Here is an 18622-nt window from a genome sequence, read left to right as displayed (position 1 = left end):
TATAAAAAAGCTCAATAGACTTGAGCACAAGAGAAGTACGATTTTTTTAAAAATGGGTTGTTTTTGCAAGTATCAAAACTAAAAAAAAAAACATACATTGTAGAAAGGGATGAAGTTGTCATTGATTTTTAGGTTTCATGAGGGAGCAGCACAGCAAAACTTCGAGAACCTGAAAGAGAGATAATGTTGCTTTAAGAGGTCCAGGCTAAAGTTAATGCTGCTCTTAAAGCAACAACATATTTGCTCATAGCAGCATGAAAGCCTGAAAAAACGTTAGGCTGCTCTGATGAATTTAATAATCTAATGAACAGGTGCTGCATTGGCAGGCATATAAAATCCAAAAACACTTTGGTAGTGTGCACAACTCTGGCCGTATATGTGAAGATACACATACGTTGCTATTGTGACTAACCGAAATTGATCCACAGAAGGATGAAAACCTCTGCATAGCATTGCAGGCTTTAAAATGTTATGGGTTGTAATTGAGCACCCTACTCTCGTGTGGGTGAATAAGTAATGGCTTTTGCTTTCCAGGTCGAGGGCTGAGAACGTGTGTCCAGAACCGCCCACCCCTTTCTTTCTCCTTCACAGAGGGCATCTGGTGAAATTACCTGCTAAGAGAAAACAAGGTGGAAAAGAAGAAACTTCTGCCTGATTAACTTTTTAATACGCACATAATTTTGCAAAATGGATTTAAAAATACACCAGTGAGGTTGTTTTCTGTCCGTGATGTTAGCCTGATGTTGAAGATGCAGAAATTTAGTGGTATTGATCACAGAACAAAGTCATTCAAATGGAGATAAAAGCTTCCTTTGTGGTGGCATTCTGATTCTCCAAGAATTAGATGGGAAGTTGGCAAACCACAGAGGAAGAGCCTACACCAGGTTTCCCTTTCTCCTTGTTGCTTCTATAAGTACTTTAGAGCTTGTACTGCAGTTTGCATGTTGCATCAATAACTACTCAGTTCCATGTGATATAAAGATAAAGGTTCAACGTCTTAGTTTTGACATCATTGTGGAATTTAATGCAGAATGGAGCTCATAACTTTTTACAGAAACCACAGTGCATGTAATATTTTAGATTTCAGGCATCAAGCCACGGTTACCAATCAGAAACAACATTTTATTTTCAGTCTCTTTTCTATTACCCATGTATAGGAAGTCACAGCCCTCGTGATCACAGGTTTCGCCGGGTTTCCCATTCATTTAAGTTCTCTTAAAGCAGGTTACACTTAAGCACAGAGAACCAATAGCCTTATTGCATCAGTAACGTATGATTTTGATTATTAAATTGTTCCTACCACTAAATTAATAGAACCAACAAATGTTTAATGGCTCCTTCTAGTTGTTGATTGTAAAATCCCTTGCACAGAACAATTTTTTAGGACTTCTAGTCAAACAGCACCTGATCTATTATTTCACCATAAATTATCTTAATAACATTGCATCAATATATTTTTGAAAATGCAAACTTTGCAAACGATATATTGTAGCATTGAGGATTATTTTCATGATGATGCATGCACGTAACTTCTAATAGTGCATTATGCGAAAACATTTAGAGGCTACTGTGCTTACCGTTCTCGAGGAACCCAAGTTCAGATCTGAGATAGGGGTTGTGCTTTTTAAAAAAATCAAGATTCTTATGGCACACGAGGAGGGAAGAGTAGATAGCTCTGGTGCCAGAGTTATAAATTTCATATTACATCCACTTATTTATTAGAGGCTTTTCCCCCGTATCATTCATATCTGCTCTTTCTAAAAAAAAATATCCACAAAATATTTACAATAATTATACATATGTACTTTTGCCAACGGGAGAGTCCAGAATTCAAATACTGCCACTTTGTTTTGGCAACAAAAAAACATGTGAAACTTTTTATATTAAAATGCAATGTTTCCCAAACATGTAAACTATTTAACTATTAAGCTTGTATCCTGATTTTACAGAAAAGGGCAACTACTTTGACAAGAAGCCACTTCTCCCCACCCCCTTTGAGGAACTAAAGAGCTGGCAAATGTTGATGTATAAAATGCAATTATATGCTAATAAACCGGGGGGGGGGGCATTAAAAAAAACTCAGTGTAACTCTACTGTGAATAAATTCTGCCACTGAAATATCAAGCAGTATTCTTAGATTTCCCTGTTTGTATGTGTAAAGCATTCTTATGGTCTGTAATAGTGCTGATGATATGAAGCTGCCAGTGGTTTCTGGCATCTTTGAGTGGCCACCTGGACCCCAGAGCCCCAGCTGGACCCATTTTGTCCCTATTACTGGTTCAATTCCCCCCCCCCTCCCAATATGATTATAATCCCATTTGGAGAAGAATTCCCAGCTACTATTTAGTTTGCCCAAAGTGACCCCACTTAGTGGAAAATAGAGATTCCAGCTGGCTGATCTTACCACTAATACTCACCATTGCCAGACAAGCAAAGCACTGACTACTAGAGGAAGCCCACAAGAATTATTTTGTCGCTTCCATCCTAGAAAAGACAACCTGGGCAAAGACATCTTCCCTGGGTAACCTTCTGTTTTGTTCTCCTTTTTGTTCTCTTTTTAAACTATCAAAGTTTGATACATTTTTCATATGGCAACACCTTCCTCAACCTACAACCAGCCTACAAACCCCTCAGACTTCAAATCAACCATACAGCCAACCAGAGACAGCAGCGACCCTCAACCAACCCATGCAACACCCCTGCCAACCAGTACTTCACCTCCCAATGACCCTCACCTGACATGACCTCCCCATCACAAGACCTGTGATGACACAAAAGCAACAAAATCACAAAAGTAGGTATAAAGTCCCTTTAATTCCTCCAACTTGGCCCCCAATGTCCAGTTATCATTGGCTGGAGAAAAAACTCCCCCAAGAACAGTTTTTAAAGGGAAGAAATTCAGTCTGAACCTAAAGTACATATAAATTATAAATAAAAACCAACACAAACCGTGCTGCAGCCAGTGGTGTTATTTTTTCCGGTTCTTCAAACTGGGAAGAATCATACCAACCAGTTCTATAGAACCGGTCCAACCAGGTAGAATTCCACCCCTGATAAAAATGTACTGGATGTTTAAACTTTCTTCCCAGATGTGGCTAATGAAGGGAATCAGGGCCCTTTCCTTCTCCATAAGCCACGCAACCCACGTTGCTCTCTTCTCCATTCCTCCCTGTGTGCCCTAGGATGAAGGGGTGGGCCTGGGTGTTCCTGTGAATTCCTCTCCCTTGTTCTACCTCCTCCCTGCTCTGCACAGCTGGACTTTGCCCTTCCCCGGTTTCCTCCACAGCCAACGGAGCCACACACCCCACTCCCTGTCAGCTGTTCATCTTCCTCCTTGGATTCAGACTCTGACAGGGGCATGACAGGGACATGATTGGCAGTGGGCAGAGAGATTGCCGGGGGTGGGGTTCTGAATTGTTCTGGCAGTACCTATGCCCATGTAGAAGTCTATTTTTGTATCAGTTTGCCACATAGAATACATATTATATCATTTTGCTTTTGGGGGAGAAAATATGTGTGCGTGTGTGTGTGTGTGTGTGTGTGTGTGTACACACAGCTGATACCAATTACTTTTCTATGAACAGTCCCTGACAATTTGGAATTTATAATAGCAATAGCACTTTGACTCATATACCACCCTATAGTGCTCTTCAGCACTCTCTCAGCAGTTTACAAATATCAGCATATTGTCCCCAACAATTTGGGTCCTCATTTTACCAACCTCGGAAGGATGGAAGGATGAGTCAATTTGAGTCAGAATCAAACTCCTGACAGTGGACAGAGCCTGCAATATTGCATTCTAACCACTGCACCACCATGGCTCTATAGCACATGCACACACACACACACACAATTATTCCAAACAGAATTGTCTAAGTATATATTCAATATTTTAATCAAAAGGAACATTTTTAATGCAACCAAACGGAGTGACAAACAGCGTTCACCTTGCCAAGCATGAATTATTTCTCCGCTGCTTGGTGCCCCACAGCATTGCTGGGCCTTGGTGCCGGATTCCTCATCTTCTTTTGCTGTCACCACCTTTGTTCCCATCTATTTTGTCATCCACCTACTTGTGGCTAAATATGTACTGAATGTGGCTTCTTCCTGTTGGTCATCATACCAGGTGAAAAGTTCTAACAAGACTGGCAAGATCATAACCAACAAGTTTTTGACAGCAGGATTGGCAAAGAGGACAAAGAAATAGCGATAAAATTATGCTGAGAAAAAACAAGCATTTAAGCAAACAGTCTATGCTTGCAACCTGTGCCTAAATGACTCATACAGAATGTATTTTTCAAGATTCCAGTACTTTATTATTTTTTTTTCCCTTAAAAAAAAGCAGGGGAAGCATAAATCAAGATAAATGATTTGATTTCATTGCTAATCTTGTGAAAGGAAGCATTGCTTTAATGCAGAGAGGGGTGTCCTTAAATGCTCCCATTCTTTCCAGCTCTTTCCCCCAAGTCTTGCAGATAAGTGAATAAAGATTGATAGTAAGTGGTAAACTAGACAGGCAAGCAGCTTTTGTGGGGATCTATGTGAAAGTTTTCAAGAGAAAAATGAACCGATTTCCATAGTCAGAAGGATCCCCTCCATCCTGTCACCACCGATTCAGTCATTTTGCATAATCCTAAACCATTTCAAATTATTTCACTTAAAACAGTTCTTCCATTACTAGGAAACTGAAATTCAGTAATCCAAGTACATTATGTAATAACACTTGTCTCATTTATAGCACACTTAAAAGCTATGCGAGAGAGAGAAAGAATATATGCGCAGAATTAGAACCACAGAGCCACACAGAGGTACTCTTATATTTTAAGAAATATGTTACCGAGCTGAACGATTAGGATGGGTAGGATTTTGGGGTTGTGTTCGTCTTACATTTATATAGTCTAGCAGCCTCATTCTACACCACGTATCTGTCAGTGTTCAGTGTGTCATGACGATGTTAGGGATATTCAGTCCCAAGCCAGATCTCACAAGCATGTCCAGTCCAACCTTCCCAGCACTCGCAGTTTCCACAGTTACATATACCATTTCCTGGAACAAAACAACATATCCATCATTGAAATTACAAATGGTTTGCTCTGTGAAAGTATAAACCGTCACAAAAAATAGATTTTATTTTTCTTTCTACATATTTTCCCCTTCTGGCTTGAACAGAAGCACTCTTGAGGCTTAAGACATTTGTTTTCTCCTCAGAATCAGATCCCTCCAAAATGCTGAAAATGTGGATCCCGAAAGCCCTAAAACTGATTATGGTGGATCACACATAAGCCCTAAACCCCTTTTGTATCTTTGTTAAAAAGGAACGATCCCCTAGGAAGTAGTAACTGCTTCCAAGTAATTCACCCAAGTTCATAATTCAAATGGAATTTCAGCTCAGGTCTCCTCAGTCCAATTCTAGCATTGAGCATTGAACCTATGCGTGATTGTGTGAAATTGCAATTGTGTGTGTTGGTATGCTTGTGTGTACATGAGTGGGGAAGAATATAACACCAGGTAAATACAGCCTGCACCATTTTTAAGACAAATCCAAGTGACTTGGAGTCTGATTTGACACAGGGGTTCTCAACATACATACAAAGATATTTATCAGTGATATTTATGATAGAATATGATATGATATTTACGATAGCGAACATTTATGATATGACAGATGTCTCTGTGTGTCATTTGCTGTTCTTGGGTGTAATGGAATAATTTACTCCTTCCTCTTTCAAAAATAAGTTTTATAATGGAAACTGGAAAGATAGGAAATAGCCAATCAATTCCAGGTTTTTTTTCAAGCATTCCTAAAGACTGTTTCTCTCCCTCCCTCCTTTAAGGAGCTTTCTTGTTGACACTTTATTTATTTATTTATGTCAAACTGGCAGCCCACAGGCCAGATGTGTCATACACAGGTCACACCCACCCCAGCTCCATGAAGGGGAAACCGTCGTGAAACGTCACACGATAACAATGCGGTGAGTTTGACATCCATGCTTTAAGACTTTGCTTCATACACGTAGCCCCTTTCTTTGCTCAGGTCTAATTAGGAGGATTTCCCTCACTTATTCATGAAGGAAGACTATCTTTGAAAGTCAGGAAGCTATTTCTTCTCATTCATTTAGAAATGAATGCAAAGCAATAATTGTTTAAGGATGCTTTGCTTTCTTAGTTTATAGCAGGGGTTGCCAACCTTTTGGACCTCAGGGACCACCAAACTCATAATTTTAAATCCCATGGACCAGAGTCCCTGAAAAATCCTCCCCAAAATCTGCAGGAAAATTCCCCACCCTGTTTTCCTACCAATCAATCATTCGTTATTTGGGGTCGCAGGTTACTGTCTCCAGCTCCGTTCTCAGGGAAAATGGTGGTGGTGGGGGGGGAGAGAGAGAGAGAGACTCTCTTTTGGCTTCATGCAAGGAAAGCAGCAGAAGTAGCAGAAGTCTTTCTTTCTCTTCCCCAAACTCTGCCAGAAATTAGTCTTTGTGAGACTTGTCACGCCAGCCAGCCTCTTGGAGCAGGATGCCTTGCAGGGTCCTAAGGACTCATTTCTGGCAGAGTTTGGGGGAGAGAAAGAAAGCCTTTTGCTGCTTTCCTTGCATGCAGCCAAAAGCAGAAAAAGAAAGCAGAAGGAAGCAGCCCAGTGGCCAGGCCAGGTGTGTGGGGCAAGTGGAGCAAGTTCCCCACCTCCGCCCTTTCCCCCCTCCCCTCACTACCTCATGTTGTTCGCAATGCAAGCAACACGAGCCTTGTGTTCCTGTGGGCCACGTGGGCAGCACAGCCTTGTGTTCCCACCCAGCCTGGACTAATTGCCTTGGGAGGGGGGTGCTTTGGAGGTGACATTTCTCTGGGGACCACCAAAATTTTCTCATGGACCACCAGTGGTCCCTGGCCCACTGGTCGGTGACCACTGGTTTATAGTACCTGCTCTGAACTCAAGAGGCTGTTGGATGAGTGAGAGCATGCAATGTTTTAGGAGCAGCTGAAATGTAGTGTGTCTTCTCAGAGAAAAGTTAGGTTGACTGAGGAGATCATACAACACCTGTGCAAATAAGGCCATCATATTTGTCACAATCTTGGTCATCGCATTCGCAGAATTCTCCTGAAATATACCATTCCTGGGGAGAACAGATGCATTTTCCACAGTGACAGGAACCTGAAAGCACAGAAAAATCATTACAGGCACTCAAAGAATAGCTGAACTTTTCAATCAGGCATGGGACATCTTAGATAATCAGTGCCTATCAATAAACGATTGTCTACAAGGAGTTCATTGTGATAAAAGCCTACTGGTGAGAAGGATGTTCTATGGGGGGGGCTCTAATTTGAAGGTATTTTTTTAGGATGCTCTATTATGATTTCCCTCCATTTTGATCTAATCAGGGGTTGCTTAGAAGAAGGACATTTTGTCTTGGTTCCAAAGCTCTAAAATCAAAGCCGTTCTTCTCTGCGGGATTAAGGGAGAGTGGATGAAGGCATGTGAGAAGATTTAGCTAAGGTAAAGGGAAGAGAAAGGACAAACCTCAAGGTTATTGAAACTACAGAGATGCAATCAGGAATAAAAACAGAGTGAGGTAATAAGAACAGGTCTCACTGGACTGTATATAGCAATGTAGAAACACAATCCTGCTCACGTATCCTACTTCCTTTTCTTCTGAGCATTTTTCCCTCAGGCCAGAGTACAAACATTTGGGCGTTAACTGTATGAAAAGAACACCAAACATCTAGGGTTTCAATCTATCAAGTGTGCTTTATCCGAGGCCATGCCACACTGTACCAAGAAGTCCATCTTTTTAAGCACTGTTTTTTTTTTCAGCAGGGAAGAGTTAATTCAAGAATTGTCTTTAAACTAACAATTTGAACAGGTGTGCAGAAATGCGAAAATCCCACTGAATGTGCACAGCTGCCAGATCATCTTTGAGTCAAGCTGTTGACGCTCTAGAAAAAGTGCAGAGAAGAGCCACCAGGATGATTAGGGGACTAGAGACTAAAACATATGAAGAACGGTTACAAGAACTGGGCATGGCTAGTCTAGGGAAGAGAAGGACCAGGGGAGACATGAAAGCAGTGTTCCAATATTTGAGGGGCTGCCACAGAGAGGAAGGGGTCAAGCTATTTTCTAAAGCACCTGTAGGCCAGACAAGGAATAATGGATGGAAACTGGACAAGGAGCGATTTAACCTGGAAATAAGGAGAAACTTTCTGACAGTGAGAACAATCAACCAATGGAACAGCTTGCCTCAGAAGTTGTTGGAGCGCCATCACTTGAGACTTTCAAGAAAAGTTTGGACTGCCACTTGTCAGAAATGGTGTAGGGTCTCCCACTTGGGCAGGGGGTTGGACTAGATGACTTACAAGGTCCCTTCCAACTCTGTTAATCTGAATCTGGTGCCCTCACTAGTTTCCCTGTGACAGTAAGAGATGCAGATTCCAATCACCTTCTAGTAATCTAGTATGTTTCTAACTCCATCTAACAAAAATCTCTGTCATTTCCTAGGTTTTAAACTTAAAGTCCACGGGCTGGATGTATCACATGCCCCTGCCCAGTTTAGCGAAGGGGGGGAAAGTCCCGATATGTCACGTGATGCCGCCATGATGCCGCCATGATGACACGAGTTTGACACCCCTGATCTAGGTAGTAACCAACCAGAACAATCCTACTTTGTTTCCATCCTCAGACAAGAATGCAGCTTAGTTTTTTTCAAGGTCAGCTAGATGCTGCCAAATAGGTAGGCTTACTCTGCAAAACCAACTAGCCAATACAACTGCCATCCGAAAATGAAGTTGTATTGCAGTTGAATGCTCAGTTTATTCTTAAAATGTATTTATTTGTATCTTACAAATATAAACGGGATTGTGTGTGACTGTGGGGAACACTGTCATGGCTGCAACTTCAAGGACAGTCAGAAATCTAATTTTTCAGTGCCATCATAATTGTGAACAGTCACTGAACAAGGACTATATACCGCTTAGTTCTGCTACCCCAAAAGTGTAGCCTGATAGTTATGTGGTAAGCATCAGCAAAATAAAAAAAAATGTTAACTAGCACAATGAGTCCAAAGACCGATAAAAATCGAGTGACAGTAAGAGGAAAAAAGCAATAGGCAATAATTTGCATGGACTCTATTTCCATTTCAAAAAGACCCAGCTTTGTAGGGCCATATTGTGGATGATTAGCATGGGTAGCCCTACAAGCAATGGCCGTTATTTGTTCCAGTGTTGACCTACTGATGTACATAATGACAGTAGAAGAGAGATGGAAAGTAATCCTTCCTCTGTTCTGCACCAAAAAAGGAAACAAGTTCCAGAATGGGATAATGTGCCCAACAATTTCTAGACTTTCAATAGCAATTTAAACCCGGACCTCTTTTTTGACAAATCACATGAAAATTTTAAAAATGTGATTTTGTAAGAGAAAAATCACATGCAGCCACACCCAGAGACACATACACTTTACAATAAATAAAGCACAAAAGGAAAGGTATGCTGTGATGGTGCATGACATTCATGCAAATTATAATCAAATCTTGCAATGCTACTTTGCCTGCCCCAATTTCTCAAAATATTTGAGGAAGGATGGATGCAACTCTGTATTCTTAAATTAAGCATCTCCACTAAATAGATGGAGTGTTATAAAAGACTGGATTTATTCTACGAAAAATAAAAAGTATCATTTCACCTTCTCTTAGAAGATTCTTTCTTCTCCCCTGGATTCAAGGCAAGCCCTATTGTTGCAAATGCCACTGATCTTCAAAGACGAGGACCAAAATACAATTTATAATGAAAGCTGATGATTACAACATGCTAACTTATAAAACCTCTAAAATAACGGAACCGAATGAATTTTGATGAATATGAATTGCATGAACAATGCAAGAGAAAGCGTGTGGGTGGTGGACAAGAACTTTTTCCTTTCTGCTCAAAAGCAAATTTCCTTCTCAGAGGTTTAGCAATTGTAGAGTCGCCTGCTCCTAGTAGCACTCAAAGCCTAATGCTAAAACATATCCCATAATTCACAATGGCCCCATATTGATATATACACCCACAAGGATATTATCAAATGGAATGGTATGCTGCTGGTAAGCAGTTCCTGTGGGCAAAATTTCTCAATGCAAAGTGGAGTATTCCGCCACAAGAATGTTCTGTGATATAAATATTTTGAAAAGCTTTTTTTTTTAAAGCAACAATGGATTACCAAAGGAAGTGCCTCAAGTTGTAAAACACAAGTTGCTCTTTTTTATTCTTCAGGAACAGGGCCAATTGAGGCATCCATCACTCAATCCCCCACTTACTTACCCTTTCCTGAGCATAAGACGCCATCGGCTGATTCACAGTAACTTTTGCTCTCATCTTCGGCCATGTTACATTTCCTTGGATGTTGACACAATTTTCCAAACCATCCATCCTTACAAATGCAGCGACCGCAGGAACAGGTCCCTTGATCTAGATAAAAGGAGAATCCCTAGGCAGGGACTTTAATATGCAGAGGAGTTTACTCACCTTGTCCTTTCAGTGGGGCTCATGAATCTGTATCTATTTCTACCTCACACTAAGGATTGAGGGTGGCTTAAGGCCAGGGGTCCCCAACCTTTTGGTTCTTATTATTATTATTTTATTATTACCTTTATTGTCCGAGTACAACATGTGTATGATGAGATTGGCTGAGCCTCCCTTCGTGCACCCCCCACAACACAATTCACAGTGAAGACAGTAGTCCCTAACCCAGTCCCAATCTCATTACACCTTGTTGCACAATGTGCTGGCCTTGAAAGTCTATCATACTATGTTGACATGAGTTATTTTCCATTCAGAAGTCTGACAGTCCACAGGTAGAAACTGTTCTTCGGCTTGTTGTGTGGCTGGCTATATATCTCCTACCCAATGGTAGGAGAGTGAAGAAGTGCTGACCAGGGTGTGAGTCGTCCCTGAGAATTTTCCTCACTCTTCTAAGGCAGCGAGCCCTAGCGAGGTCATCTAGTGGTATCAGGGAACAACCCACGATGTTTTGTGCTGTGCTCACCACCCTCTGTAATGTCTTACTATGGCTGTCAAACCAGCATCCCACACCATAATGCAATATGTGAGGACGCTTTCTATTATGGACCCGTAAAAGGAAATCATCTGTCATTGTTCCACTTTATTCTTTCACAAGACCCTCAGAAAATGGAGTCTCTGTTGGGCCTTTCTGGCCAACTGGGTCGTGTTGATTTTCCAGGTGAGATCTTTGCTGAGGTAGACTCCCAGGAATTTAAAGGACGTGCAACCTAAATCCTGTGCATGTGCAAATGAAGCTTCACATGCTCACCTGCTGCGGGCAGAGCATTGGGATTCAGCCAGTTTGGGCCAATTAAGGCGAACCGGATGTTAATTTTACATCCAGTTTGGCGAAGTGGTAGTTCCGAAGACCAGCTGGCCCCACCCCACCCCTCCCAGGAGTCTCCACGCACCTGGTTCTGGCTCCCAGGTAAGAGACTTGCTAGGGCCAAAACAAGGTGTGGGGGTACAGAGGCCCCCCATGCCCCGCTTTGGTTCCCAGGAGGCTCCTGGGCTTCCTGGGCCCAAAACAGAGTGCGGAGGGTGCGGAGAAAGAAAGAAAGAAAGAGGGAGAAATGGGAGAAAGAAAGGGAGGGAAGGGAGAAAGAAAAAGAAAGAAAGAAAGAAAGAAAGAAAGAAAGAAAGAGAGAGAGAGAGAGAGAGAGAGAGAGAGAGAGAGAGAGAGAGAGAGAGGAAGAGAGAGGAAGGGAAGTGAATGAATATGGATGGATGGATGGATGGATGGATGGATGGATGGATGGGTGGGTGGATGGATGGATAGAGGGAGGGAGAGAAAAAGGAGAGGAAGGAAGGACCACAAACCATGGCACTAGATGCAGCTTCAGAGGATGCTTTGAAACAGCACAGCAATCCAGGGCTGGATGGGACCTCAGAGGTCATCTAGTCCAACCCCCTGCTCCAAGAGCATTGTTAAAGTGAGTTTCTCTCTTTTGACCCACCCAGCCATGACCACCAAGCCACGCCCACAGAACCAGTTATTAAAGAATTTGAATCTCACTCCTGGCATCAGGCCGCTTCCAGCACCTGCTCCCTCCCAGCACTGTGTTTTCTGTCATGTACTGAAGTTAGAAGACAGGGCCTTTCTGCTAATTGTCAGCAGAAGAGGCTTGTCAGAAATCTTGTTCAAAGCCCTAATTCAACTTGGTCTTTCATTTTTAGGTTTTACTGATTTTTATTATAATTTATTTGATTGTTGTGAGCTGTCTAGACCTACTGAGAGTGTGAAAACCCCTGATGAAATTCTTGTTTACAACAAAGTTGCATGATCTTATCCTGGAGGATAATGGTCTTATTAAATAGATGCGTGAGTCCAATTAAAATTGTTGCAACTGCACATAAGTAGCAGAGTTTTCAACAATCTATAAAGGGAAAAGATTCTCTTGCCGGTTTCAGAAAAGACAGTATTCGGCAGATGGAAGGATCTTTATTCAAAGGGAGTAGGGTATTTTTGCCTATTTTAGAATGCATTTCTAATTCTTGTATTGTGTCAAAATGGAGGATGATCTCAGCCAGACTTGGAGAACGATAGCTGAATAAGAAACTCTGAAAACTATTCTCTTTCCCCACTCTCCCTATAGAGATTTAGGCATGTCTTTCTCCCTGCAAGATACATGATAGCCACATGATGCAAGGCCTTATCATATTCTTTCTTTTCCCACATCATTATAGTTGTGCTTTTAAAGTTGAAGCAACGTTTCGGCAGAATCTCATCTGCCATCATCAGGCTTCTGTATAGTGTTCGTCTGTGAGTCAGACTTTCACAGCCTTTTCTGTTTTAAATTTGGGGCTAGCCTACTGCTGTGCCAGAATGGTTTTTTCTTCATCCTGATTGGCTGGGAGTCTTGGTCTGTGTTTATTGGTCTTGGAGTTTGCTGTGTTCTGCTTGATTGGTGTTTCTAATATCTTCTGTCTGTTTTGTAGCTTTTTTTGTCTTGATTGGCTGGCAACATTGTGTTTCCTGTATTGGAGGCTTTTAGTGAGGCTTGGCTCCGAGTAAACAGACGGCTATCATTTATAAGGAAGCTAGGTTTCATCTGGGTGCCTGGTTGGGGTATGATTGAGCTGGAGGTATCAGGGGGAATCTGTTTGTGCCCAGGTGTTTGGCTGGCTAGTGGTGTGGAGATTTTTTTGTTTGTGAGTGCAGGCTTCCAAATGATTGACAGTCTGGTGGAGTCATCTCTTCTATTCATGCTTTCAGGTCTTTTTTCAATCTCTATGGCTTCTCTGATAATTCTGTAGCTGGGGTTTTCTATAGTGGCTACGGTTTTGGTGCCATTGAAGTCAATGCTATGACCTGTGGCTTTCATGTGTTGGACGAGTGAGGAAGTGTGTTCCAGCTTTTTTATTGCATTTTTGTGTTCATCCAGGAGGGTACTTATTCTTCTATTGGTCTGTCCAATGTATGTGGCAGGGCATGATGCACAGGGGAATTCATATATGCCTTGGTTTTCCAGGTCAATTTTATCTTTGGGGTTTCTTAGGATGGCTGCTATTTTTCTGTCTGTTTTGAAGGCAGTCTTGATGTGATGCCCATGTAGTATCTTATTGATTTTATCTGTAGTACCTTTTATGTAGGGCAGGACAGCTGTTCCATAGGTCTGTTCATCTTCTAGGTCTCCATTATGTCTCAGTGTGTTTTTGTGGATCAGGCCAGTGATTTTGCTTTTGTGGAAGCCGTTGGCTGTCAGTACTTTAGTCAGGGTGCATAGTTCAGTCTTTATGTGTGTCTTGTCTGCCAGGCGTTTGGTTCTGGCGATTAGTGTTTTGGCCACGGAGTTTATCTGTGCTGGGTGGTGGTGGGATTGGGCATTGAGGTAGCAGTTGGTGTGTGTTTTCTTCTGGTATATGGTGTGTCCTAGTGTGCCATCTGTTTTTTTGTAGATTAGTACATCTAGGAATGGTAGTTGTTTGTTTCCGTTTCCATGGTGAATTTGATTTTGGGGTATGTGCTGTTTAGGTGTGTTAGGAAATAGTTTAGGTTTTCTTTTCCATGGGGCCAAATCACAAATATGTCATCGATGTATCTTAACCATAGTTTGAGTTTGTGGGTGGCATTGGCTAGGGCTCTGGATTCGAATTCTTCCATGAACAGGTTTGCAATGACGGGTGACAGTGGTGATCCCATAGGGGCTCCTTCAATTTGCTTGTATCTTTGTCCTTTGTATATGAAATATGTGTTGGTTAAACAGTGTTCTGCTAGTTCCATGAGGTATTTATTTTTGATGATTTCGAGGGTTTCTTTTATCGGGACTTGAGTGAATAGTGAATCCTCGCTTGGGCCTTGCCTTTCAGCTTCCTGTTCCTGTGGCAAGGGCAGGTATCCTATCGGCTGCTGTCAGACTCCCATGGGGCTATGCAGTCACACCTCAGGTTGTCTGTGTCCCAGGCTTGGTTGTATCTTGCTGGGTGATACAATGAAAGGCAATTTCCTATTGTGACTGAATGGCTTTGCCCTGAAGGGCAATTCCATCATCCTGGAGCTGAAGTCTTTTGTCTTGTAGATAAGCTGGCACCAAAGTATCTGCTGGGGGCAGGGATCTGGGGCTGAGTTTCTGTGTTTAGAATCATGTTTCTCATTCTGCCTTTTTAATATTTCCTCAAATATTTCATTCTTTTAAGAGGCTGGGTGCCAACTTTCTTCAGTGAAAACACTTGGAAACAAAGGGCTCTTCTACATACAAGGATCAAATCTTTACATATCTTTATAATGCCATGTATCTCCCGGTGGTTTCTGCACTTGACCTGATTAACTTCAGTGATTAATCGCCTCAGCTATTCCACATAGAATGCAATGAAGATAGATTTGAGCTATTTTCTCCATCGCTGAGTAGCACACAATTCCTCCTGAGGGAAGATTTCTCTGCCATGTCACAGTTCGTAGTTCCAGGGATATCCCTTCTATTCTTAAGCGAAAACACCATCCTTCCTTGCTAGCATTCCTCTCTTGTAGGCAATTAATAGAGAGCTTTTGTGTTGTTGTTTACTGTTTTTTTTTTTCAGCAGAGAAAGCAATATAGCAAGGGAGGAACAAGCAAGGGAGCAGAATCTCATTAGTTGCCATTTTTAGACCCTCTCCACCCCCCCCAAACCTCCCAATTTTCTCTCTTCTGGAATTAGGCAGTTCAGAAGCAAGAAGAGAAAATACATGGGAAGAGATACAGCACTGCAAAGACGCTGCTGGTATGAGAGGCAAAATATCTGGCTGATCTTCGGTTGTCTTTCTATTTGCATCCATGTTAAACTGCAGATACGCAGGAGTCATTTTGCCTAGCCCTATCAAAGGAGTGGATGTGGCCAAGAACTTAATATTTATTTAAGATAAAGTGCCAATATGGTTAAGTGGATGGTTTGTCCATTAAAGTGAGCAGTGTTTATTCTCTTCTGAAAGTGCTATGCTACTCCCAAAGCAGAGGTGGACAACCTCCTCCAGCTGGAAGTCACAATTTTAATGAATAATAATGGTCATGACTAACTCCCTTTAGGAGAGGAGGGTTCTGTCACTCATGAAAATACTGGTTTTATATCAGAAGTCATTGAGAAATCACCTGGCTGTAAAACATATCCTTGTTAAATGTGCTTCCGACTGTGGAATCTTAGGTGACTCCAGAATTAGAGAAAAACGAGGTAGGGAAAATCTGTGGATTAGGATCTCTAAAATTCTTTACAATTCTTTTAACAGCATTTCCACAGGAAGGAGGGGGTAGAGGCAGTGGTGGGATTCAATTTTTTTTACTACCGGTTCTGCGGCCGTGGCTTGGTGGGCGTAGCTTGGTGGGTGTGGCAGGGGAAGGATATGGTAAAATCTCGATTCTCTCCCCACACCTGGGGGAAGGTTACTGCAAAATCCCCATTCCCTGCCCACCCCACTAACCTGCTTTCCAGCTCCGATCTCCTGTGCAGGGCAACAAAAGAAGACTCAGCCAATCAGCTGAAACTTGGAAGGCAGAGAATAGACTGACTGGCGGGGCTAGTCAGAGGTGGTATTTGCCGGTTCTCCGAACTACTCAAAATTTCTGCTATCGGTTCTCCAGAACTGCTCAGAACCTGCTGAATACCACCTCTGGGTTGGGGGCTTAGGAATCGAACTGGTAGCTGTCTTCTGAGTTGAGGTCAATTGTTTCTCTCCTCTGGATGCAAATGCTTTTGTTGGAAAGTTTTTCCTCCAGAGCTTACTGGCCGGATCCAGACCATTTTCAAACTTGCCTTTTCTTCTGTTCCCTCCTCCCACTAAACCAAATTTGGTCCCGCTCTGTTCTGTTTTGTTTGCTGACAAGCAAATAGGCAGTCTTGAGACTGCTGCCTTGCTGTCCATCAAGAGGATAACTTTCTGAAGAGCAAATAGAGTGGGTTGACATTTGGTCCACTGAGAGAAACTGGCAAGAGAAAAGTCGGGTTCAAAGATAGGGCAGATCCAGAGAGGAGCTGGGAAGAAATCACTTCCAGAAAATCATCCCCAGGCAGTTGGGCAAGGTGTCAGCTGTCCTATTTTAAGCCCCTCCCTCTCTCCCTCCTGGTTGGGTAAGCTAGGAAGGAGAATGAGCTTCTGCCTTGTGCTTCTCGGGGTACATATACTTACAAATGTATCCAGTCCAGAAAGAAACCCATGCCCATATACCCAGGGTTGGGCTGCTGAGGTTCTGAAGGTGTTTGGGAGAGCCCCTAGATAAGATTCTGTGCAGTTTGGAGAACCTCCAAATCCCTCTCCTGGCTGGCCCCTCCCACTCAGCCCTTCCCCTCCCATAAGGTGACCAATTTTTTTACAATGAAAAGGAGGACACAAATAAATTGAAGAAAAAAAAAACAAAGCCACTTGCGCGCAACACACTCTTGCATGCAGTGCACTCCAGGGGTGGGATTCAAATTTTTTAACAACTGGTTCTGTGGGCGTGACTTAGTTGGTGGGCGTGGCTTGGTGGTCATGTGACTGGGTGGACGTGGCTTGGGGTCCTGTTATTGGCTGGGCATGGCCAACTCAATATCACTCACATCAAGGCACGCATTTCCTCGCCTGACGTCTCGTGACTGTGGGGATGCTGCAACAGTCGTAAGTGTGAAAAATGGTCATAAGTCACTTTTTTCAGTGCCATTGTAACTTTGAATGGTCACTCCACACAAGCAAAGTAAAGCAAAGAAGGGGAAAAAAACTCCAGAGAAGTTCCTGAGACAGGAAGTCTAGTCCTGCCAAGAATGTAATAAGGGTTAACGGAGAGGCAGTTTCTGTAAGCAACACCAGAATGTTTCCTTCCTGCCTTCCTTACAGGATTAGGCCAGTAATTTCTTCTAACAACTGGTTCTCTGAACTGCTTAGAATGTTAACAACCGGTTCTAGCGAATAGGTGCGAACTGGTAGAATCCCACCCCTGGCGCACTCTTGCATGCAGCACACTCTTGCATGCGGCGCACTCTTGTGCATGGTGTACTCTTGCACGTGGCGCAGTCTCTCAAAACAATTATCCTGTATGAAGCGCATGTGTCTCATAATCGCGTCTCGCCACACTGTACCGAGCCTTGACAAATCGTCATGTCAAATACAAATACATCACATCACATACAATGGATCAGATCGGCATCAATCAAATACGGAGATTTACAGATTAGTCTTCAAATATCCAAAAGGAGGACATGTAGGAGGACACTTTTTGAGAGAGGACAGAACTTACAGGAGGACTGTCCTCCCTAAAGGAGGACGGTTGGTCACCTTACCTCCTAGGAGTCCCCATGCAGCCCATTTTGGATGCAGATAAGTGCAGGGCGTGTACAGAGGCTAGGGGAGGGTGAAAAACAGGCCTCCTGGAAGTTCGAGAAGGCCATAAATGGGCCCTTTTCTAGCTTCCAGAGAGCCTCAGAGCCCAAGGAGGGCAAAAACGCCCCCCGCCTTGGTGTAGGAGGCCGACTAGGCCACACCCATCATGGCTATGATCACCCAGCAACCAGGCAAGGAACCCTTTGCTAAAAATTTAGAAGCCCACCCCTGCATATATCTCATCTTCGTTCATTATACAGAAGAAAATGCACACACTTCCTATGGCCATGGCTGATGAAAGGGATGAAAAATTTCGAGAAGCCACGTTCAGCATGTTTTCCCTAAGTTGTCTTCCTCTCAAATGAATACCTCAGCTATAGTTCTATGTTGATTTAGATCTTCTGGCTTTGATGATTTACATCTTAGAAATTCCCTATGAATTATTGTTTATGAGGCTCTTCTTGAGAATGCATTTTATAATACTAATGTTTTAAAAAACAGTCTAGAATGATTTATTTCCAGTCTTTTTTCCCCATGAGCTCATGGCAATATACATAAAATCTCCCTCTCCTATTTTTCTACCGTTCTAACTATAGAGGTGAAACTAAGAGAGACGGATAAACAATGGTATCCAATTTGGGCCTGCCTGAGTCATTCTCAAATATCTGAGCAACTGCAATGCACTTATCGGTTCCTGAGAGCCGGATCCCAACATTTCCCTTGGTATAAGTGGTCTTTTTGTTTAGGTAAAAGCAGAGGTGGGATTCTACCAGTTCAGACCAGTTCAGCTGACCCCCAGGCTCTGACTATTAGCTGGCAGCGAACCGGTTC

The 18622-nt window shown here is 42.6% G+C and overlaps 1 protein-coding gene across 1 annotated transcript in view; it reads right to left on the bottom strand.

The window, feature by feature from the left end:
- Positions 1–4291: 4291 nt before the first annotated feature.
- Positions 4292–18622, bottom strand: part of ITGBL1 (integrin subunit beta like 1) — a 167073-nt gene continuing 152742 nt past the window's right edge. Inside the window, exons 9-11 of the mRNA XM_087937935.1 lie at positions 10291–10437; positions 7037–7150; positions 4292–5046 (exon numbers count right to left, since the gene is read on the bottom strand). Of these exons, the coding sequence (XP_087794061.1) occupies positions 4955–5046; positions 7037–7150; positions 10291–10437 (353 nt within the window). The 3' untranslated portion in view covers positions 4292–4954. The remainder of the gene's footprint in view (positions 5047–7036; positions 7151–10290; positions 10438–18622) is intronic.

Source organism: Pseudonaja textilis, chromosome 8 (genome assembly GCF_049901715.1).
Source record: "Pseudonaja textilis isolate UNSWEBS1 chromosome 8, rPseTex1.2, whole genome shotgun sequence".
Taxonomy (NCBI): Eukaryota; Metazoa; Chordata; class Lepidosauria; order Squamata; family Elapidae; genus Pseudonaja; species Pseudonaja textilis.
The sequence above is the reverse complement of the archived record's forward strand: the minus strand, read 5'-3'. Positions and strand labels throughout refer to the sequence as shown.